This window comes from Dama dama, chromosome 15 (genome assembly GCF_033118175.1).
Source record: "Dama dama isolate Ldn47 chromosome 15, ASM3311817v1, whole genome shotgun sequence".
NCBI classification, from domain to species: domain Eukaryota; kingdom Metazoa; phylum Chordata; class Mammalia; order Artiodactyla; family Cervidae; genus Dama; species Dama dama.
In genome coordinates, this window is record NC_083695.1 from 33,541,754 (window position 1) to 33,566,786 (window position 25,033).

Below are 25,033 nucleotides of genomic sequence, written 5' to 3' on the forward strand. Positions count from 1 at the left end.
AAACTTGGCAGTCGTCATGGTTTCTTTGTTCTGCCAGCACAGTGTTATGACGCACTCTGCTAGGTCTGCACCCAACATCGCCTACAGATGTTATTTATTGAATTTTGAAAAGCCTCTTGGGAAGCCAAGAGGTTGGGCACGGTTTCAAGCTGCCTCTGCAGATATGGGGCCTGTCAGTTTGTTCAGTTAAAAAGCTACCTCATTAGCTGCATTACATTTCATAAGAATTCACTGCTAAAGCAGTGGTGGAGCAACACTAAATAATGAAATATAATGTCATTTAAATAATTTCAACCTTACCACATGTAGATTATCATTATGTAAATTAATTTCCAAAAGGTTATACTTAACTGTTGTTAGGAACTGACTAATTTAAACCCTTCTCAAATGAACTTCCTATTTGAATCTTTTTTCTTTTCTTTCTTTTTCCTCATTTCTTTGATAGCATAAAACATATACATTTTCTGAAACAAAAAATTGATAATTGCTTTAATTTTCAGATAATCAATTCTGTTTTCCTTATAGAAATATTATCCTGTCAAGATTCCAAACTCCACATAGTTGTTGTTGGCAAAATTAATAGCCAAGACCGTGTTTTTATGTATGTAGTATCTACCTTCCGATGGATTGTTAGGAAACACTGACTAATCTAAACCCAGGTTAATTGACAGAGATTAACTGAGTTTGTGATTTTTATGACTATCATATTTATTTAGTCAGAACTCTGTAGAATATTGTGTTCTATATAGCAACTTGGAATGTTTGATGGAAGTAAGTTTTTTAAATTTAACCTGACTAGATCTGGATATATAGAAACTCTTTCGTTATTTGCATACTCAGTATTGTCTACCATGTACAGAAACTGTGAGCGTTGTTTGGATATATTAGTAAGCTCACTTTGAACTCTTTGGAGAAAGGTGTTTTATAAAATTGTGATGGAAATGTTATTTAAATGTACTAAAGACAGATTCATTATTAAGCAACAAAGTGATACATGTGTATGTTATCCATGTCATAGGACTTGACAACTGAGGTGCTTCTTTTTCTTGGAGGAAGATAGTGAGCATGTCGTATAAGTATTCTACTCTCAAGGTCATGTATAAAAACTGTATCAGGGTAGGAAGCTGTCTCATAGTGCTCCATTAATGGAAACTATCATAGTTTCTTGGGAGTTTGCTTTTTTTGTTTTAACATATTCTCATGAATATAAGGTTGAGTCACATGAAGAAGAAGGAATAAAGATTTCCAAGCAATTTTTATCTAATTTAAGTTTCCCTTTGTAATTTCTCAAACTGGCAATTGCTGTACAGGGCTGAATGTAATGAGGGGAACATTCAACTCAGAAAGACAAATGTTCTGATCGTGAAACTATAAGTAAATGTTCTAAGTCTTGTTTTAAAGTTTCACTGATTTTAAATTTCAGTATTAACAATTAATACTCTCTGTTGTTACATAAAAATTCTTCAAATAAAAAATATATAGAGTATAAATTTATGTCCTATTTTATGTGCTAACATTTAGAAATGTATTTCAGTTCTAAAAAATAACCACTTTTATAGATGCTTAGAAATGTAACATGTTGTATAACAGATGATTCTGTAGTGCCCGATAATAATTTTAATAATTTATTAAACCTTACTAATTCATAGTTTTATTGTCCCTTTGAGGTACATGCTTTGAATATGCCTGGTTTAAATTCAGTCTTAGCAACAAACTACTTTTTCTATTTTCTACTAACCAACACCATATTAACCTTTCCATTAGTTCTTACTTATTGACTCTGAAGTTGTTTCTTTTTACCATAAATCTGCCATAACTGATAACAACATATGAACAAAGTGATGATTATAATAGTATACCTTATTACCTCCTGACATAGCAAAACCCAGTTGGTAATTTGACAATGATGTGTTAGATTGCATAAAGTATACAGTGTCTTGATGTATCCATGGGTTCCCTAACATACTATAAACATTTCAGAATCTGTAAGAGCCTTGATTAGAATACCCTGAAGTCAGTATTGTTAATACAATATAATGCTTGTATGGAATGCTATCTAGAGAAACTGAATGATTTTAAAATGTCATTTAAGTTTCCTTAGTTGGTTAGATAGTAATATGAAAGCATAGATTTGAATCTCAGTATACTCAAACAAGAATAAATCATTTAACAGTTTAACGTCTGTGGGAATGTGTCAGTGCTTTCAAGTCTAGTGTGACAAACTAGACAAAATCTGTATCTATTTCCTCCCAACTTTAATTTTACCACTTAATTCGGGACATGAATGAGAGGAGAGAAGTGAAAAAATTAAAGAGAAAGGAAAGGTGGGCACTTTTTCTTCCCACACGTCCTACCTTCATTTTCTGTTATAAATCCCAATCAGTTCCCAAAGCCACTGAATGTTGCCACCAGTGATCTGTCTGCTAAGAGACCAATCCAAATGCCTCTAAAAATAACCAGTGTTTATCATCAGGAAATATCCTCAGTGACATTGTTTATGATATTCTGGTTAGCTTCTCTGCAAATTTCAGATAATCTTTCTTTAAGAAAAAAATCTTTAATCTTTAAAGTGAATTGGGCAATTTTCAGTAAGAAGAAGCAGCTAGCTAGCAGCTTAGGAGGGCACTGGAGAATGAGATAAAAACGGACTGGGCAGAGCACAAAGCAGAAGGGAGAGGAATATATATATATATATATATAGGTTGATGGAAAATTGCATAGTGCCTGATTTAAATGACAGACCTGCTAAGAATTTTAAAATGACAATTCTTGGTGTAAAAAGTTTCATGGGTACTTTTATTATTTTGGAAAATCGGTTCAGACTGCAGTGTGTTTTTAAACCAACCTTATCTTAAGTTGAACCGATTAAAGGTTTGTATTTTTAGAACCTAAATAGAAATGAGGCACTTAGCAATATGTTTCATTATGAAACCTTTTAAAAGCAGTATTGAAAATTGATTTAAATTAAAGAACATACCTCCAAAACCTAAATAAAACTATTCTTTGTGTTCTCATTCTCAGTGCAATAGAGTATATGCCAAATGATGTAGAGATTTAATACCTTTTCTATTGTATCAGTTACTCAGTTTTACTCCAAGCAGCAAATTTTAATTTTCTTATTTTAAAGCTCTAAAATACAATACTTCTAACCACAGAGGAAATAAAGCAATCCTTTTCCATTTTCCCACTTCGCTACAGCCCATGACTCTGCTAAGAGACTTCCAGGCTTGTAGTCTTTCTCTGACCAATGACAGCTCTGTCATTTTATACCACTGAGAGAAGAAAGTATTGAAAGTGCTATCCAATAGGCATCCACAGGCCATGTGTGGCTATTTAAATTAAATAAAATTAAAAGTTCAGTTCCTTAGTCTGTAGGCAAGTGCATGCCTATGTAGATAGTGACTACCATATTGGACAGAGCAAATGTAGAACATGACATCCTCACGGAAACTTCCATTGATTAGCACTGGATAACAAGTCTACAGAGAGTTTCAGAAGGTATTGATTACCAAAGAGTTCTCCAAGATTTTTCTAATGTTCCTCTGTTCCTCACAAATATAAAGAATGCACAGTGAATGATTGCCAAGAGTTTCTGGAAATGAGAACTAAATTAGATCATGTTTGTTGATAGAGTACAGTGCTGCTTCCCTAAGTGACCAAGTCTCAAATGATAACAGTTTTAAAACACTCGATTAACAGAAAGAGATATAATAGTCGTGATTCTCTTGATGTAATCCCTTACTCATTCAACAAATACTTGCTGAGCACTTACTTTGTGCCTAACACTTCGATAGACCCTGAAGACAAGATAGAAATAATAAAAGTGTACAGTAAAAGAAAAGGTGGGAGTCTCCTATTTAAGATACTCTAATTATTGGAGTGAGTCTCTGAGGAAGTAAAACTAAAAAATACAAATATCTAGCTATGACAGAAAAAAGCAAAACAAACAACAGGGAAACAAACCAGACAAAGGGAACAAGAGTCTGCAGGACTGTAGACACAAGAGAGCGTAGTACTGTGTACTCTAGGTAGTAACAGGAGGCCAGTGCAACTGGAATGAAATGAGTGATGAGGAAGTGGTATGAGACAGGATGGAGACTGACACATCATATGACCACCATGATTATTATAGGAGTTCCTATTGGGAAGCAAAGCAGAATCTGTGTGACTAAGTGGGGCAATATATATGAGCACCATATTTGCTTTTCTATAGGAATAGATAGGTGGTGACAGTATTCTTTTACATTTGTATCATCAGCTTGTTAAAAATGGAATGAAGACAATATATTAATTTGGAAAACAATGCTAAATTTAAAGTGTGTGACCACCAGTGACAATAAAAGCATAATTTGACATTTATGAAATGATTCAAAGTTTATAAAACATTTTCTAAAATATCATTAATACATTTAATATTCATACAAACCTTGGAGGGATAGGTATGGCATGTATTGCCATATCAGTTGAACAGAAAAAATAAACTACATAACATGTTCAGAGTCACATAGCTAACAGATAATGGAGTCAGAATCCAAGCTCAGCTGTCTTGAATCTGGTAATCTTTATAAACTACACTTCTTTCTCACAGTCTAACATATTGGAGGAGGAAATCAGATTTTCAAATGACCTTGGAAATGAGAAATATCTAGAAATTCAGAAGTTGAAATTTCACTAGGGTAAAACACAAATCAGAATAATTAAGAAAAATATCATGTTTAAATGGAAGATCAGCAATGACTTGTGACTGTGGCGTATAATTATTTAACATGAAGATGCTTTAGTTTTGTGATCACAACAGAAATCACATAACCAGAATTCAGAGACACAGTATGATCTGTGGATAACAGGGAAGAGTGTTGGAATCAGAACTTTGTGGATACTAGTCCTGGCTCCACTTCTTAGTATGTTTATGACCTTGGGAAGTTACTTAACCTCTCTATGACTCAATTTCCTCATCTATAAAATGGGGATATAGTAAGAGCACTTATTTCCTAGAGTGGTTAAGATTTAATGAGTACTTTAGAGCTATATACATGGCTCTTGCTTTCTGCATTTATAAAATAGGGACATAGTAATAATATGTACTGTCTAGACTGGTTAAGAGGTAATGAGTATTTTAGAGTGCTCATAGCTGTTTATACATGGCTCATATTTAAATGTGAGCTTTCTTCTACTTTTTCTTCCTTTTTTTCTCTTTCTCCTCCCTTATTGGATAACATAATTGAATTCTCAATACTCAGAACTCTTCAGAGGGCTTCCCTGGTGGGCCAGTGGTTAAGAATCCACCTCTTGGAATGCAAGGGACACTGGTTTGATCCCTGGTCCCAGGAAGTTCCCACCTACTGCTGAGCAACTAAGCAACTAAATGTGTTACAAGTAATGAGCCTAAGCAACTAAATATGTTACAAGTAATGAGCCCACTCCCTCAACTAGAGAAAGCCTATGAGCAGCACTGAAGACCCACCACAGCCAAAAGAAAAAAAACTCTTGAGGTCCTTTCTAGAGATTTTCAGGCAGTTTAGGATTTGACAGTTTTGGAGCATATTTACACAACAGTAAATATAGGAAATACATTAATATTTATTAAGTACTTGGCATGTGCTAAATACTGCATTCAGCTCTTTCACTTAGCGTATTTTTCCTCCTGACACACACAAAAAAACTATTTTTAACTTTCTATTTTGAAACAATTTTAGATTCAGAAAATTTGCAAAAATAGTACAGAGAATTTCTAGATACTTTCACTTAGCTTCCCCTAATGTAAACATCTTACAGAACCAAGGTATAATGATCAAAACCTGGAAGTCAACATTAGTATAGTGTTAGTAACTGAACTATAGAAATTATTCTCATTTCACCAGACAAAGAGAACAAGTTTTTCCTCTAATTTCTTTTTTCTCTTCCACAATCTAGTCCAGAGTCACACATTGCATATATTTGTCTTCTTAGTCTCTTCTTATCAAACAGTTTCTCACTCATTCCTTGTTGTTCATGATCTTCATACTTTTGAAGACTGCCTGTCAGTCATTTTGTAGAATGTCCATCAGTTTAGGTTTGTCCAACATTCAGAAGACTAAGATCATGTTATCCGGTCCTGTCACTTCATGGCAAATAGATGGGGAAACAGTGGAAACAGTGGCTGACTTTATTTTGGGGGGCTCCAGAATCACTGCAGATGGTGACTGCAGCCGTGAAATTAAAAGATGTTTGCTCCTTGGAAGAAATTCATGACCAACTTAGACAGCATGTTAAAAAGCAGAGACATTACTTTGCCAACAAAGGTCCGTCTAGTCTAAGCTATGGTTTTTCCAGTAGTCGTGTATGGATGTGAGAGTTGGACTGTGAAAAAAGCTGAGTGCCGAAGAGGTGATGCTTTTGAACTGTGGTGTTGGAGAAGACTTGAGAGTCCCTTGGACTGCGAGGAGATCCAACCACTCCATCCTAAAGGAGATCAGTCGTGGGTGTTCATTGGAAGGACTGATGTTGAAGCTGAAACTCTGATACTTTGGCCACCTGATGTGAAGAGCTGACTCATTTGAAAAGGCTCTGGTGGTGGGAAAGATTGAGGGCAGGAGGAGACGGGGATGACAGTGGATGAGATGATTGGATAGCATTACCGACTCAATGGACATGAGTTTGGGTAAACTCCGGGAGTTGGTGATGGACAGGGACGCCTGGTGTGCTGCAGTTCATGGGGTTGCAAAGAGTTGGACACGACTGAGCAACTGAACTGAACTGAATATCTCTCATACTTAAGATTCTGCATTTTGGCAGAAATACCACAGAGGTATTGTGCCCTTCTCAGTGCATTATAACGGGCATATACATGATATCCCAATGTCTTACTATTGGTGATGTTAACTTTGATCACTAGGTTAAGGTGGTATTTATCCTCTATGAAGTTAACTATTTTCACATTGTAGTTGATAAAATATCTTGGGGGTGATACCTGTGCAGATATCCCATTTTACCCACTAATTTAAGCATCACTAAAGTTGATCACGGGGGTAAAGGGATGTCTGTCAACCTTCTCCACTGTTAACATTTCTATTTTTCCTTTTGTAATGAAGATGTTTAGAGGGAGATACTATAAGACTAAGCTAATGCCCTGTTTCTCTTCAGACTTTTGCCCACTAATTTTAGCATACTTCACTCTCAACATCTTTTAACACAAATACTATTGTCTTAGTTTTGTAGATGAGAAAATGAAGTTTCAGAGAGGTATATTTACCTGCTATGTTGTTCAGTTGCCCAGTCGTGTCCAACTCTTTGCGACTGCTTGGACTGCAGCACGCCAGGCCTCCCTGTCCATCACCAACTCCCAGAGTTTACTCAAACTCATGTCCATTGAGTCGATGATGCCATTCAGCCATCTCATTCTCTGATAGCCTCTCCTCTTTCTGTCCTCAATCTTCACCAGCATTCAGGGACTTTTCCACTGAGTCATCTGTTTGCATCAGATGACAAAAATACTGCAGCTTCAGCTTCAGTCCTTCTAGTGAGTATTCAGGGTTGATGTCCCTTAAGATTGACTGGTTTGATCTCCGTGCTGTCCAAGGGACTTCCAGGAGTCTTCTCCAGCAGCACAGTTCAAAAGCATCAATTCTTTGGCATTCTACTTTCTTTACGGTCCAGCTATCACAACTGTACAGGACCACTGGGAAGACCATAGCCTTGGGTATACTAACCTTTGTTGGCAGTATAATGTCTCTGCTTTTCAACACTCTGTCTAGGTCTGTCATTGCTTTCCTGCCAAGAAGCAATCATCTTCTGATTTCATGGCTGCAGTCACCGTCCGCAGTGATTTTGGAGCCCCAGAGGAGGAAATCTGTCCCTACTTCCACATTTTCCCCTTCTATTTACCATGTTGTAAGGGGGCTGGATGCCATGCATGATCTTAGTTTTTTAATATTTAGTCTTAAGCTAGCTCTTTCATTCTCCTCCTTCACCGTCATCAAGAGACTCTTTAGTTTCTCTTTGCTTTCTGCCATTAGAGTGGTATCATCTGCATATCTGAGGTTGTTGATGTTTCTCCCACCTATCTTGATTCCAGCCTGTAACTCATCCAGCCTGGAATATCCCATGATGTGCTCAGTGTGTAGGTTAAACAGACGGGGTGACAGCAGACAGCCCTGTTGTATTCCTTTCTCAACCTTTTTTTTTTTTTTGAAGTAAGTGATTACTTTATTGTCAGGTAAACAGAAACAGAATGACATCTTGGCTCTATAACAGTGATGTATTATGCCTATGTGTATTTCTCTTTTTTTTTTATTATTATCTTATTTTTTTTTTTATTAGTTGGAGGCTAATTACTTCACAACATTTCAGTGGGTTTTGTCATACATTGATATGAATCAGCCATAGATTTACACGTACCTATCAATTGTTCCGTATAGGGTTCTAACTGTTGCTTCTTGACCCACATACAGTTTTCTCAGGAGACAGGTAAGGTGATCTGGTATTCCTGTCTCTCTAAGAGCTTTCCACAGTTTGTCATGATTCACACAGTCAAAGGCTTTATTTAGCGTAGTCAATGAAACAGAGATAGATGTTTTTCTGAAATTCCTGTGCTTTCTCTATAATCCAGCGAATGTTAGCAATTTGATCTCTAGTTTCTCTTCCTTTTCTAAACCCAGCTTGAAAATCTGGAAGGTCTTGGTTCACATAATGCTGAAGCCTAACATGCAAGATTTTAAGCATGACCTTACTAGCATGGGAAATGAATGCAACTGTCCAATGTTTAGCACCTTCTTTGGTACTACCCTTCTTGGGGATTGGGATAAGAAATGACCTTTTCCAGTCCTCGGGCCACTGCTGGGTCTTTCAGATTTGCCTACATAATGAATGCAGAACCTTGATGGCATCATCCTTTAGGGATTTGAATAGTTCTGCTGGGATTTCATCACATCCACTGCTCTATTAACATCAGTGTTTCTTTTTTTTTTTTTTTACTTCAGTGTTTTTTAAGGCCCGCTTGACTTCACACTCCAGAATGTCTAACTCTGGGTGACTAACCACACCATTGTAGTAATCCAGTTCATTAAGATCTTTTTTATACAGATCTTCCATGTATAAAAATTTACTATTTGAGGTCACACAAATAGGAGGAAAAGCTATGACCAACCTAGACAGCATATTAAAAAGCAGAGATATTACTTTGCTGACAAAGGCCCATAAAATCAAAGCTATGGTTTTTCCTGTAGTCAGTGTTCATTGGAAGGTCTGATGTTGACACTGAAACTCCAATACTTTGGCCACATGATGCAAAGGGCTGACTCATTAGAAAAGACCCTGATGCTGGGAAAGATTGAGGGCAGGAGGAGAATGGACGACAGAGGATGAGATGGTTGGATGGCATCATCAACTCAGTGGACATAAGTTTGAGCAAGCTCTGGGAGATGATGAAGGGCAGGGAGGCCTGACATGCTGCAGTCCACAGGGTTGCAAAGAGTTGGACACGATGGAGCAACTGAACAACAACATCAAAAATAGTAAATCCAGTTGTGTCATACTCTTAAAATCCCTTGTGATTTCATCCTGTTAAGATATGTTAGAGAAGATATATGGGAGAAAGAACTACAAGAAGATAAGGAAGAGGTTCATGTTTTCAAGTTTTACAGAACTTGAAATATATGTTGTTAGGAAGACAAAATTGAAGTTTTAAGAAAAGCTTTTATACTAGATGGGAATCATCTGTTGAGGGCAAAGCAATGACTCCTCAAAGCCTAGTGTGGGATACTTTGATTTGGTGCACAGTGGAACTATAGATATGGATACAAATAGAATAAAGCTTAATCTTTCTGTGAAGATTTATCTTTTATATTTGAAAAGTTTGTTTCAATCCTGAATTGCTGTTTTTATAAGGTTTAACTTGAGGCATGAAAAAAATGTTGCTTTGATTAGGTTACCAAAACTCCCACAAAAAACATTCTCTTTTTTCACAGGGTTGGTATAAGACAACCAAATCTCACTCTTAATTTATTCCTTATACCACATTTAAGAAGGATCGCTACTTAAAAAATCATCCAGTACATGCATACAATTCCATTCCTAAGGTGGTAAAGTGAATCTTTCTGGAGTTTGCCTCCTATCTTTACTAAAAATGAACTGTACTCAATCATAAGCAAAAATCCTATATTAGTAAAATATGTCTGTAGTAAAGAGATTTGGAGACTATATGTAATTTTAATGTATATATTTGTTAGAGACATTATTATTATAAGACATTGTCATTTGGGGGGGATCCTTTCAAATGTTACTGGTTATTTTTAATAGTCTTTCCCCTCAAACTGAGGGAATTTCTTTTCTCATCTTATCAGAGTTTCAGGCATAGTTCTTTTCTAAAATAAGCAAACAAAAGTGAAATAGTCAGCATGTTTGAAAGGTCAGCAGCATGGTCCAACGACAAATGGCTGTTTTTTTCAGAAATAGCAGTCCTCAGGAATCATGATGTTAGGTTTAGGAGAAGCTTATATTCATATATCATCCAGAATTTCTTAGGTATTTTGTGACTAAATAGCATACGAATATTTCATTAAACATTGTCATACCTTTAAAAGCATCATGGTTTCTGATGTCTGTAGCCAATGTGACTTGTCTGCTTTGCTTACCTAAATTTTTCTGTCCTATATATCCTAATTAATTTCTCTTATTAGATATATTTCCACTCTGGTATATATTTCTCTCTCCATAGCTTTTTTAAACTTTGCACAGTGATAGAGGAAGCTACCAACAAACTCCAGACCATGGACAATTTTAGCAGCCCTCTGAATTCAAACATGGATTTTTAAATTATCTAAAATTGTTGAGGACTTCCCTGGTGGTACAGTGGATGAGAATCTGCCTGCCAATGCAGGAGACACAGGTCCAATACCTGGTCCTGGAAGGTGCCACAAGCCAAGGAACAGCTAAGCCTGTTCACTGGAACTGCCGAGTCTGCGTGCTGTAACTGCTAGGCCCACTGCCACAACTGCTGAGCCTGCCTGCCACAAGTACTGCAGCCTGCAAGCTCTAGGCCCACGGGCCGCAACTACTGAAGCCATGTGCGTAGAGCCTGCGCTCCGCAGCAAGAGAAGCCACCACAGTGAGAAGTCTGCACACACAACTAGAGGATAGCCCCTGCCTACTGCAACTAGAGAAAGCATGCATGCAGCAGTGAAGACCCAGCATAACCAAAAAAATAAATTAGTTTTTTCAAAAACTAATGAAAATACATTTTTTAATCCAAAAAAGTTGAAAACATGATTGTAAAAATCTAACCCATAGCTCAAGAATCAGATTTCAGGACAGGACATTTATGATGTAAAACTTTGCAGCCTATTGTGATCATGAAAAACAGCATGAGGGTTTCTAGAACTAATTTGTATTTTTTTAAACTTTATCTTTAAAAAAGCTAAGTCTCTAGAAAATGGTTAGCATCGCTCTCATTTTAGTTCTTTGAAAAATTTATTATATTAACTGCATTATTTCCAGAATCAGCATAATTATGCTCTCTGTAAGCCTCTAAAATAATTCAGTAATACTCTTTTACAAATCTCTCATTAATTAGAAATTTGAAAACTGACTTGTTGATATTAAAGAATTATCATTAATTAAAAATATGATAATAGATGGTTATGTTTGAATCATTACCTTTCAGAAATGCATAAGAAAGCATTTTACGTGTGGCATTATATAGTATTTGAGATTTCCTTAAGAATAATATGAAAGGTAGGTAGATAAATAGAAATAAGATGCATCATAAATTTCAAATCATTGCAGCTTGATGATAGGTTCCTTGAAGATTGTTGTACTATTCTTTTTACTTCTGTATGTACTTAAAATTTTTATGTAATAACTCTATGATCAAGTCTCTCTTATTTTGAGCATGAGAAACTAAATCCTTAATGTACTGTAAAATTTTAGTTTATTGTATTGGTTATAAGCATATTTTTCCTCCTTTCTATTGATAGACTGAAGACATTAAAGAAATAGCCAGAAAGGCACAGGCTCTGCCAAAAGTCAACTCAAAGAGGCAGCGAATCGTGATTTTCACCCAAGGGAGAGAGGACACCATACTGGCTACAGGTACATGGGGAAGCTGTGGGAAAAACCCAGTATTATGGAGATTAATCATTATTTTTAAATTTTATATACTTTCTATTATAAATTACTCAAAACAGTGTACATTTTTCTTTTTAAGCTCTCCTTCATGCACTTTACTCACTGTCACCCCCACTCCAACTCCCGCCGCTGGCATCCGCCAATCTGTTCTCTGTATCTGTGACTTTGAGTTTTTTGTTATTATTTTTTTAATTCTGCATATAAGTGAGATCATACAGTATTTGTCTGTCTGATTTATTTTGCTTAGTGTAGAGTACTGAAGTTTTATCCCTATTATTTCAAATGGTAGCATTTCCTTTTTTGTGGCTAAACAATATTTCACCGTGTATGTGCGCACATGTGTGAGCTGATGTATATATACATTTTTATCCATTCTGAAGTCTGTCCATTCTAAGTGTCTATCAATGGACACATAGATTTTTTCCATGTGTTGACTATTGTAAATAATACTGCAGCGAAAATGGGGATGCAGATATCTCTTTGGGTTAGTGTTTTTGTTTCCTTCGTGACTCAGAAGTAGAACTGCTGAATCTTACGGTAGTTCTACTTATTTTTGAAGAGCCTCCATACTGTTTTTCATAGCAGCTGCACCAATTTACATTCCCACCAACAGTACAAAAAGGTACCTTTTTATCCACATTCTTGCCAACAGGTATTTTCTATCTTTATGATAGTTTAGCCATTCTAACAGGTATGAGGTGATACCTCATTATAATTTTGATTTGTATTTTCCTGATGAGTAGTTATTTTTGTACCTTTTTCATGTACTTATTGGCCATCTGTTGTCTTCTTTTGAAAAAATGTATATTCAGATCCTCTGTCCCTTTTTAAATTGGATTATTTGCTCTTTTACTGTTGAGTTGTATGAGTTCTTTATATATTTTGAATGTTAAACCATTATCAGGTATATGACTTGCAAATATTTTCTCCTATTCTGTTGGTTGTGTTTTATTTTGTTAATAGTTGCCTTTGCTATACAGGAGTTTTTTAGTTTTAACTCCCACTTATTATCTTTGCTTTTGGTGTCAAATCCAAAAATTCATCATCAAGACCAATGTCAAGGACTTACCCCCTTTGTTTCCCTCTAAGAGTTGTTTGATTTCAAGTCTTAGCTTCCAGTCTTTCATTCACCTTAGGGTGATGCTTATGTATGTTGTAAGATGGTGGTCCAGTCTCATTCTTTTGCCTATGGCTGTCTGGTTTTCCCAATACCACTTATTGTGAAGAAACTGTCCTTTCCCTATTGTGTCCTCTTGGCTCTTCTGTCATAAATGAATTGACCATATATGTGTGTGTTATTTCTGGGCTCTCTGTTCTGTTCTGTTGACCTATGTGTTTGTTTTATTCTGCAGTGCTATACTGTTTTGACTACTCTACCTTTGTAATATCATTTGAAATCGGGAAGTGTGATTCTTCTAGCCTCATTCCTTCTCTCAAGATTGCTTTGAGGGTAGTTTGTGGTCCCCTGCAAATTTTAGGACTGTTTCTTCTGTATCTGTAAAAATGTACCTTTTATTGTTTATTTTAATATATACACCTATCTTCTCCCAGTAAAAAAATGTTTCAAGAACTTATATTTATTAAAATTCAGTTAAGTGAATCCACTTTGACTTGTTTTGAAATTTTGGAGATATTGTCAGTCTAGAAATGTCTTTCCTGAAAATAAATAAATAAATAAATAAATTTTACTTACCAAGTACCATGCTTGAATAAAATAAATTTATCTGATTATGAGCAAGTAGAATTCAGAAGTAAGTTACTTTGTTATTTTTAAACTTCAAGAAGGAAACCTCACTTCTGTGTTTACTCAGCCATCTATTTTATAACTGTCATAGAATAGGAGTTTCATCTAGTAAACAAAACATTTATTCATTGAAATGAGTAATATTGTCACTATGATGCTGCCTACTGTTAAAGCCAAAATAAAAAACCTTTAAATATTCTCTGAATCATTAGGATTAAAACCAATCAGCTCATTAATAACTGTTATAAACAATAGCAATTATTACTTTTGTGTTTATTCAGTACTCTGCAGAACACTGAAATTTAAGGTAGCCTTAAAGATCTAGCTGAGAAATAAAATTGGTACACATCAAAATGTGAATACATGCATTAAAAGTCACTTCCGTCGTGTCCGACTCTCTGCGACCCTGTGGCCTATATAGCCCACCAGGCTCCTCTGTCCATGGGTTACTTCAGGCAAGAATACTGGAGTGGGTTGCCATTTCCTTCTCCAGGGGATCTTCCCAACCCAGGGAAGAAACCCATGTCTCTTATGTCTCTTGCATTGGCAGGTGGGTTCTTTTCCACTAGCACCACATGGAAAACTCAGTGAACACAACAGAGTATAATTATATTTCTTAATTATTGGTACAGACTATATGGGAGATATAGAAGGAGATCAGTAAATCTTGAAGAAAGATGCTATAGAGAATATGTAATAGGTTTTTTGTTGAATTAAATATATAAGCCTGAAATACGTAAAAGAAGAAACTGTTGTCAAATTGTGGGAAGAAGGAACCCTACAGTTAATTTATTTCAACTTTCTTATTTTAGAATTGTCAAAATCAAGATTGAGAAGTTTACTTAAAATTATGTTTTGAAATTAATTCAGCGAGTGGTAAATAGTGAAGTGGGATGATAAATGAAATGAGATTTGTCATGAGTTAATAATTGTGGAAGCTGGGTGATAGGATATATGGGGGATGGTTATTATGTTATTACTTCCACCTCTACATATGTTTTAAAATCTCCATAATTAAAAGTGAATGAAACAGAAAGAAAAGTAAAAAAAAAAATAATTTTTCAGACAAAATTCAGAGATATTAAGGACCTTTCCTAAGATACATTGATATTCTTGCTAAGTCTTGAATTTTAGGAGGAACTTAAAGAAAGGAGGGCCGTCCAGTCAAAGAAGATCATGTAAGCAAAGGCACCAGGTAGTATATAATCTTTAATTGTTGTGACAGGAAAAGCCATGTTGTAAATGTGTACAAGGGAGAAAAGGGTCATGAAAAGAGAGCCCTGCATTGATAATAACTACCTGGATTGCTGTCTTCCTATACTTTGTAGCCTCTTCCTGTCAGCACTGATCTCTTTGGAAAAGTGAAAAACATGCAGATTTTTTTATCTTACAGGAACTGGTATACTGCCTTCAGATTCAAAACATGCAATTTGTTGCTCTTTATGGAGACATTTATTTTAAGGCTTTATATATTCCAGATCTACATATTGTACAAGTGTCTTCCTCATTGTGAATTTGCACAATTTTCCCAAAATTGAAACCTTTAAAATTAGCCTCCCCTTCCTGTGACTGAATTTCCTTGTCAACTCATTTTGTTCTTTATTAAATCTATTAAACCATGCTTAGGGATGCTTACCAGCAGGAATTTATTTGAGGAAAGACACTGGCTAATCTTTGCTGTTCCTACTCTATGAAAATGAACTTAAATTAGAGGATGCACTATATCTGCAATGCATGATAAATACAAGATGGATAGAGAATCTGTTCAGCGGTGTCAGCTACAAAAGCAAACATGATAAATGTTAATGCAGTTTTGAGCCCTGGGATAAGCTATTCAATGCAGAAGCATAGCTGAATCTCTTTGCTGTGTTGTTATTCATGGCAGCCAAATAAATGTCAATAATAAAAGAGAATTAAAGATTTTCATTTCCCAGAGGCAATCCTCTAATACGGCTTGATCTTTCATTTCATTTGTAATTCGTTCTCATGTCAGGATGCAATCATTCGCCAGGCTCTGGGTGTCATGTTAAGTCATTTAATAATGATTAAGAACATAAAAATGCTTGGCCTGTGGGGCAATTCACAGAAGAGATGCCAATTTGTTATTGTTTTTCCTCCTTTCCTCTTGAATATGGATCAGCTTTTTCCCACCTCCTAGCATTAAACTAATGGAAGATGGGGGGAAAAAGTATCCCTTAATTTACTATAAGTGACATTCCAGAATGGCACAAAGCAGTGCTAACACACTTATTAAAACACTAATTAGGAATCATTGTTCCTTAAACCTTGCGCTGTAGAGTACTTTTAAATGATCATTGCTAAGTTTGTGGCATTTAGCAATAATGTAACAAAATTAGTTTCCTTGGTATTTAATTCTGGAGACCTTTCTCCTTTTGAGATAGAGTCTAGATAAACTGTTTTCTCTTGTATTATAAATATAATTTTTTGAATTCCTCTTTCATAAATTGCTTGTGAATCTAAAGACTTTTACCCTTACTCCTTTTTTTTTTTTTTTTTTTTTTTGGTCACTTCTGTTTCATTTGGGAATCCATCCTCTATCCTTCCAGCCCAGAGGTTTTGTCACATACTAATCATTGGTTCATTGCTTGCAGGCTAATTGAGTTCTGTGCTTTTGGGGGAATGAGGGGATTGGAGAGGGACTGGAAAGTAATGAGTAAGAGACTAGGGATGAAGGCAGAAAGAAAAGAAAAGTTGATTCTATCCATTTTGATCCTTTTAATAAATGTTGAATGAACCTGTTGGTAACATGGGAGTCAGGTTAGGGAAATCATTTCTGTGTCTATAAACTTTAGAAAAACTAAGACTGAAGATTACCTACCACAAAGCAGCTGCTAATAAGGTCTTCAAATATTAACATCTTACTAAAATAAGGATTGTAGTGGAAAAAAAGATTTTCTACATACACATGTATAAATATATACATATATGCACATATATACATATTTATATCTTTGTAGCAAGTTTGTTTTTCCAAGTTTCTGTACTAAATATATCACTGAAAATTGGAAGAAGCAATAGGACTTTTGTTCTGAATTGAAAATAACACATTTTACACAGTAGCTGTGATGAGACAATGAAATAAGTACACTGAATAATAAACTGTAGACTTTTGTGAATACTTCCAGAGTGCTTTCCGATCTGTTTGAATTGTAATTGTGCCCTAAAAGAAAAAAACAGACTTGGTCAGAGTTTCTTAATTGGAAAACTGGTGCTGTTATATTAGAATCACCTAATGGGCTTTTGGTAAATATTGCCCTCCCTTCATAAAAACACCTTCCCCTCAACCTGATACATCCCTGTGAGGAGTTAGAATATATATTCTCAAGAAGATGTGTAAGAATGGAGGTGATAGTCTGGGGGAAGAGAAGTGCAAGGTTGTGAATTTGTTGAAAAAACTCCCTAAGTTGATAATGTGTCTGCACTTAGTCACTCAGTCAAGTCCGACTCTTTGCGGGTCCATGGGCTGTAGCCTGCCAGGCTCCTCTGATCGTGGAATTCTCCAGACAAGAGTACTGAAATAGCCATTCCCTTCTCCATGGAACCTTCCCAACCCAGGAATCTTACCCAGATCTCCAGCATTGCAGACAGATTCTTTACTGTTTTAGCCACCAGCCCCTTAGGTGATATAGCAATGCTACTATCCTCTTCTCTCACTTTGAGAGACACTGGATTAGGTGATTTGATAACCTTGCTTCAAGTTCTGTGATCCTGTGGGATAATGGAAACAAAATCTTCTAGCAGCTAAGCATCTAATGCTTCAATAAGTCAGGCCTTGTTGGTCCTCTTTCTCCATAAATCACAAGGTAACAAGGACTCACCCACAATGAAAAGCAATCTGTACACATACTACTTTACGTAGTCTCCGGCCTCTAGGGAGTTTGTAATTTAGGATAGTCACGTCATAGTGTCTTTTCTCGTTTTCTTATGAGGAAATGGGGCTATTGAAGTTTTTTGTCTTCATGTTCTTGAGTCCTTAAACTTGTCACCCCATTTACTAGTTAAGTTTTCATGTTCTTTGAAAACAGTCAGGGCTGTCTATTACTCTCTAAGAAAAGCTCAGTGTGATTTGCAATTCGGGTAGGCATAAAGCACAGAAGGTGTGCAAAAGAAAATGCAAACTCTAAAGGAAAAACAATCTCAGCAGCTGAAAGAGTAATGTCAGCACATCATCACAACTCCTACTGCTACAAAATATTATTATAAATCACTTTGAAAATGTTCTCCACTACAGCCAAACCAATTTTAAATCTTGTTCTTATTGGCATAGGTACTGGTAATGATGTGGATGGAACAAATTAAATAGCATTCTTTCAGAACATCTATGCATGGCTTTCTTAGGGAAAACTTCTTACCAGATGAGGTTTTATACAATATGAATTTTTCTTAACTTTTAATGTAAAAAGGTAACTTCTTAACTCATGTTCCATTTTAAATGTTTTGTAACCACAAAAGACAAAGTCCTTTAATTAATCCAAAAGTTGAAAATAATCTAGAATGACATATGTGGAACTGTCCTGTTCCTGACAAAGTATTATCTTTGGGGCATGGTTTGTATGGTTTAGTGATCTCAGGCTTGTCAAGAAATGAGACTTCTTTCAACACCCACCTTTCTATCAAAGCTAGAAAGCAAAATGGAAGACAGCCTACCCTAGGCAAAGGTTAGCCTTATCATAGAATTTATTTTTGGAAGGACCTTTATTCAGATTTATTAAGGTATAGATTACATATGGTAGAATGCACATACATTTTACCAATTAACATGGAACAGCCACTGTAATCAAAATATAAAATATCTTGTATGGTTTGTTTTGAAATATAGTATGGATACACAACTGGTTCAGATTTTCATTATGTTGGCACATCATACCTATGATTTTCATACCTATGCCAGTGACCATCAGATCAAGTAAAAGAACCCTTCTAGCACTTTAGAACCCACACCTTGTGCTCCCCTCCTAATCATTACCCCCACCAAATTTACCCATTATTTTTGCTTCTACTGCTAACAATTTGTTTTGCTTCTTTTTAAAATAGAATCACCCAATATATAGGCTTTTTATCCTGCTCTGTCCCCATACTTTTTAAAGCACTACCTTCCTTTTTGACAACATGAGATGTTCAACTACTTCTTCATATAACCCCAGCTCCTTTCACAAGCAAATGTTTTTAGAAACCCAAATCTGGGTACCAGACATGCTCATTGCTACTTAAGAATCATTGCTTCTAGACCCTCTTACAAATAGATTGGCAGTATATGTATATAAAAAAAAACCATGACTCCACACCTGTTTATATTTATTTCTCTATCCATGTATATATTTAAATTCCATGAGTTCAGACTAATACCTTTGATTCCAGTCCAACAATAAAGTTCTTTCTGACCTTCTTCCTTTGCTTATTTATAACTTCTTACTCTGATATTGAAAGTTCTGGTTTTGTTATATAAGCTATACTTACTATTTGTTTCTTCCTAAAGTAGTTTTGTTTTGGGGCTTCCCTGGTGCAGTGGTAAGAAGTCTGCCTGCCAATACAGGAGATACATATTCAATCCTTGGGTCGGGAAGAGCCTCTGGGGACGGAAGTGACAACCCACTCTAGTATTCTTGCCTGGGAAATCCTATAGAGAGAGGACCCTAGCAGGCTACAGTCCATGGGGTCGCAAAACAGTTGGACACAACTTAGCAACTCAACAACAAAGTAGTTTTTAATTGCTTTCCCAAACCCTTGACATACAGTGTTAGTTTACAGTTATTTTTGTCTTTGACCCTACAGTATCTAGTCAGTTCAGTTCAGTCGTATCCAACTCTTTGTGACCCCATGAACTGTAGCACGCCAGGCTTTCCTATCCATTCCCAACTCCCGGAGTTTGTTCAAACCATGTCAGTTGAGTCAGTGGTGCCATCCAACCATCTCATCCTCTGTCATCCCTTCTCCTGCCCTCAATCTTTCCCAGCATCATGGTCTTTTTCAATGAGTCAGCTCTTTGCTTCAGGTGACCAAAATTTAGGAGTTTCAGCTTCAGCATCAGTCCTTCCATTGAATATTCAGGAGTGATATCCTTCAGGATTGACTGGTTTGATCTCCCTGCAATCAAGATGCTGTTATCCAAAAGTAACTTTAAGTTAGTTCTTTTTATTCTATCCACTTCAGTATGGTTACATTATTCATTTGTAATACAGTTATATTTGTTAGAGTTTGTATTCTACTTTGGTTTCCTTTCATATCTGGGTTGTTTTTTTTTTTAATTTATTTTTTAATTGAAGGGTAATTGTTTTTTAAATAAGTAAAAAATTTACTCTTTATATCTCACGTTCTCTGTGTTTTGACAAATGCATATGTTTATGTAACTACTACCATAGTTACAATTCAGAATTTTCCAAACGGATGGTACCAATTTATATAGAATGACTTTTTCCCCTCACGTTTTCACCAGCATTTGATACTATCCATCTTTTTAGTTTTGTCATTCTGGTGAGTATGTACTAGTATCTCATTGTGCTTTTAATTGAAATTTTCCTGTTGTAATGAGGTGGGGCACATTTTCATCTGCTTATTAGCACTTGAATATCTAGTTTTGTAAAGTTCTTGTTGAAGTTTTTGTGCTTATTTGATTGTCTTATTGATTATAATTCTTACAGTCAGCATATAAGTCGTTGGTTAGAAGAGCCGTTAATTTTATTTATTTACTGTAAAATTCTATTTTGTATTCTTTTTTCCTGTAGCACACACAATGTAAATGTAAATATCAAATCACTTTGTTGTGCATCTGAAACTAATGTAATATTTTGTTTTGTTTTTAATTTTTAATGGATTATAGCTGATGAACATTGTTGTGTTAGTTTCTGCTGTACAGTAAAGTGAATCAGTTATACATACACATATATCACTCTTTTTAAAATTCTTTTACCATAAAGGCCATTAAAGAGTATTGAATAGAGTTCAATTACAGTAGGTCTTTATTAGTTATCTATTTTATATATATGTAGTGTGTTATACGGAGAAGGCAATGGCACCCCACTCCAGTACTCTTGCCTGGAAAATCCCATGGATGGAGGAGCCTGGTAGGCTGCAATCCATGAGGTCACTAAGAGTTGGACACGACTGAGCGACTTCCCTTTCACTTTTCACTTTCATGCATTGGAGAAGGAAAAGGCAACCCACTCCAGTGTTCTTGCCTGGAGAATCCCAAGGATGGAGGAGCCTGGTGGGCTTCTGTCTGTGGGGTCGCACAGAGTCGGACACAACTGAAGTGACTTAGCAGCAGCAGCAGCAGTGTTATATTAATCACAATTTCCTAATTTATCTTCCCTGCCCTTTCCCCTGGTAACCATAAGTTTTGTTTCCTACATGCATAACTGTATTTCTGTTTTGTAAATAAGTTCATTTGTACACTTTTTTCTAGATCCTACATGTAAGCAATATCATACGATATTTGTCCTTCCTCTGACTTAACTTCATTCAGTATGACAATCTCTAGGTCCATCTGTGTTGCTGCAAATGGCATTATTTCATTCTTTTTTTATGACTACTCTGAGTAATATTCCATATACCAGATCTTCTTTATCCATTCTTCTGTGGATGAACATTTAGGTTGCTTCTGTGTTCTGGCTGTTGTAAATAGTGCTGCAGTGAACCTTAGGATGCAAGTATCTTAGAAAAGCCTTTAATTTTAATATAGTCAGATTTATAGTGTTTTCCTCTGTGGTAAATAAACTTTCATGTTCTTTTGGGGAAAATCTTTACATATGCCAAGCTCATGTCTTCATATTTTCCTATTCTTTTTTCCTAAAGTTTTAATTTTAAAAAATCTTTCATGTAGGTCCACAGTCCATCTAGAATTAGAGCTAGTTTTATAAATGGTGTGATCCAGAAGGCATGATTCATTCATTTTACCCATATGAGTAACCAGTTGACCCGTCATCCTCTTCCTAACTGCACTAAATTGATACCTTTGTCATATTTCGGGTGATCTTATATCTGTGATTCTTTTTCTTGACTATTCTGTTCCATTGTCTCTTTATTCTTATACTGGTTTACATTGTCAGTTACTTAGTTTATATAATCACCTTTATTATCTGATTATTATCAGCTTTCTAACTTTGTTCTTCAGGACTCTCCTGGTTCTTCTTGGTCCTTTGCATTTCCACATAAATTCCAGAATCTGTTTATTATTGCCCCCTCTAAAGTTTTTTGTTTTTTGTTTTTGTCAAATTCTTAATAGAATTTTTTTGAGATTTTATTGAATCTGCATTTCAGTTACAGAGAATTAATACCTTTATAATATTGTGCTTTCTAATCCATAGAGTATTTCCCTCTGATATTTTAAGTGGTCTTTAATTTTTCTCAAAATGTTTGTTATTTTCAGTGTAATAGTCTTGTAATATCTATCTTTGTAAGATTCCAAGTTTTTTGTCTTTTAGTGCTATCCCTCTTTAAATGACATCCTTTTAGATTTCAGTTTCTATTTCCTTTTTATTGATGTATAGATTTTTTATTGTGACCTTGTTTTTATTCATTTTAGTAATGTATCTTGGTTCTGTAGGATTTTCTGTATATATAATGATATCATCTGTGAATATTTACAGATTTACAATTTTGCTTCTTTCCCAAATATTTACTTTATTTTTTTTTTTTTGGCTGTATGGGCTTTCTCTAGTTGTAGCAAGCGGGAGCTACTCTCTAGTTGTGGTGTGCGGGCTTCTCAGTGCGGTGGCTTCCCTTGTTATGGAGCACAGGCGCTAGGACACAGGTTCAGTACTTGAGGCGTACAGGCTTAGTTGTTCCGCAGCACGTGGGATCTTCCCCAGTCAGTGATTGAACCACTGTCTCTTGCACTGGCAGGTGAATTCTCTGTCACTGAGCTACCAGGGAAGTCCCACAGATGTTTGCATTCTTTCAAACTTTTTCTCAACTGTATTATCTAGCACAGTACAGCATATCAAATATGAGTACAGTTGAAATGGTTATTTTGAGCATCTTTGTCTCATTTCCAACAGGTGAAAAACAGTACTTCATCAAAAATGATATTTGCTATAGTCTCTTGGTCAATATTCTTTATCAGATTAAGGAAGTTTCCTTCCAGTCATAGTTTACTAACTTATTGTTGTTTACAACTTATTGTTGTTTACAACTTGTTGTTAAGACTATTTTTACTCATGAAGGAATGTTGTGTTTTATCCAATAACTGTCCTGATCTATTAAGATTGCTATATGATTTCTTTCCTTCTTTTACTTTTAATGTGTGAATTATAGCTTGGTTTTGGAGTGGTAAAACCACCTTTGCATTCTTGAGATAATCCCAATATACTTGTGATATTCTTGTATTACATCATTGGATTTGACCTAATTATGATTTGTTTCTGATTTTTGCAGTGTTGCTTAGAGTTTCCTTATAATTTTCCTTTCTTGTAACATTTTGTTAGTTTGAGTAGGAACATTATGATGATCTTATAAAGTGAATTAGATAAGTGCCTTTTTCTGTTCTAGAGTTTTATTACACTGATGTTAGTTTTATGTAAATATTATAAAGAGTTCACCCTTCAAAATGTCCTGGCGCAGGGAATACTTTGTTGGATGACTTTTCATTGCAGATTCAGCTTCTTTCATTGAATCAGAATGTGTAGCTTCCATTTCTTTCTATGCTAGTTTTGATAAATTGTGCTTTTTCTAGGAATTTTTTTCATCTAAATATTAAAATCTATCAGCATAAAATTATTCATACTCTTCTCTCACCTTCCTGCTTACTATAGGATTTATGATGTTCTTTTTAAAATTCCTGACATTGGAATTAAATTTCTGCTCTTTTCCTTGATCACATCCTAGAAGTTTAATTTAGTTAGGATTTTCCAAGAAGTAGATGCCAAGATGAAGTTAGAGGGACTTGCCTGGTTATCCAGTGGTTAAGAGTCCACCTGCCAATGCAGAAGACACAGATTAGATTTCTGGCCCAGGAAGATCCCACATGCCTGAGAGCAACTAAGCCCATGTGCCACAACTACTGAGCCTGTGCTCTAGAGACCATGGACCGCAGCTACTGAGCTGGCGTGCTACAGCTACTGATGCCTGTGTGCCCTGGAGCCTGTGCTCATCAAGAGAAGACACTGTAAACAGAAGCCTGCACACCGCTACTAGAGCATAGCCCCCATTCACCTCAACTAGAGGAAGCTGGTGGGCAGCAACAAAGACCCAGCCAGCCACAGATAATTAATTGTTTACATTTTTGAAAAGATGAAGTGAAACGTCAAAAGATTTATTGAAGGAAACACCTGTGAAGGATAATAAGATGGCAGTCAGAGGGGGCAAAGAGACCTGTCCAATTGTGATGCAGGTCTGTTCCCTGTGTTAGAGAGAAGGAAAATACATAGGAAAGAAGCAAAGTAGGAAGAGGCTTAGGTTATAATACAGTTAAGTTTTGACAACATCAGTGAGGATTCCTCAAGCCATAGTTGCTCATCAAGCCAGGCCTTGGAACAGAGTCCCACCTCTCTCAAGAATAGGATTCCAGGGCTTCCCTGGTGACTCAGTGGTAAAGAATCTACCTGCCAGTGCAGGAGACTCGGGTTCAATCCCTGGTCCAGGAAGATCCCACATGCCGTGGAGCAACTAAGCCCATGGGCCACAGCTGTTGAACCTGTGCTCTAGAGCCCAGAAGCCACAGCTACTGAGCCCACATGCCACAACCCAAAGCCTGCGTGCTTAAGGTCCCGTGCTCTGTAACAAGAGACGCCACAGCAGTGAGAAGCCTGCCCGCCTCACTAGAGAAAAGCCCACACAACAACAAAGACCCAGCACAGTCAAAAAATAAATAAATAAATGAAGCAACAGCAAAAAAACAAAAAACAAAAAAAACTCCACTGTCTTCCTGCTGTGTTCAGTCCCATGCTGTTGGGAAGCATGGACCCAGCATGAAAGCAGTGATGGATTCAGAACATAGCTAGTTCCATCAGTCAGTTATGGCACATGGCAGATCTGAGAGGCGCATTTTGATGGCCTCCACAGGGTTGATCAATTATTATTAGTCTTATAGAGAATCAAGTGCCTTCATTGATTTTTCTCAATTATCTAGTTTAATTTTCATCTTTGAAATTTATTTTTATTTATTTATTTTTCATCTTTGAATAAATCCTTAAGTTACTTAGAAAGTTTTGCTTAATTTCCGAGTACCTG

The 25,033-nt window shown here is 36.0% G+C and overlaps 1 protein-coding gene across 6 annotated transcripts in view; it reads left to right on the forward strand.

Annotated features, from left to right (window-relative positions):
• ADK (adenosine kinase) overlaps positions 1-25,033 on the forward strand; it is a 553,238-nt gene that overhangs the window by 448,369 nt on the left and 79,836 nt on the right. For all 6 annotated transcript variants that reach the window (XM_061161884.1, XM_061161887.1, XM_061161881.1 and 3 more), the window contains one exon: positions 11,952-12,066. In XM_061161884.1, coding sequence (XP_061017867.1) covers positions 11,952-12,066 — 115 coding nt within the window. The remainder of the gene's footprint in view (positions 1-11,951; positions 12,067-25,033) is intronic.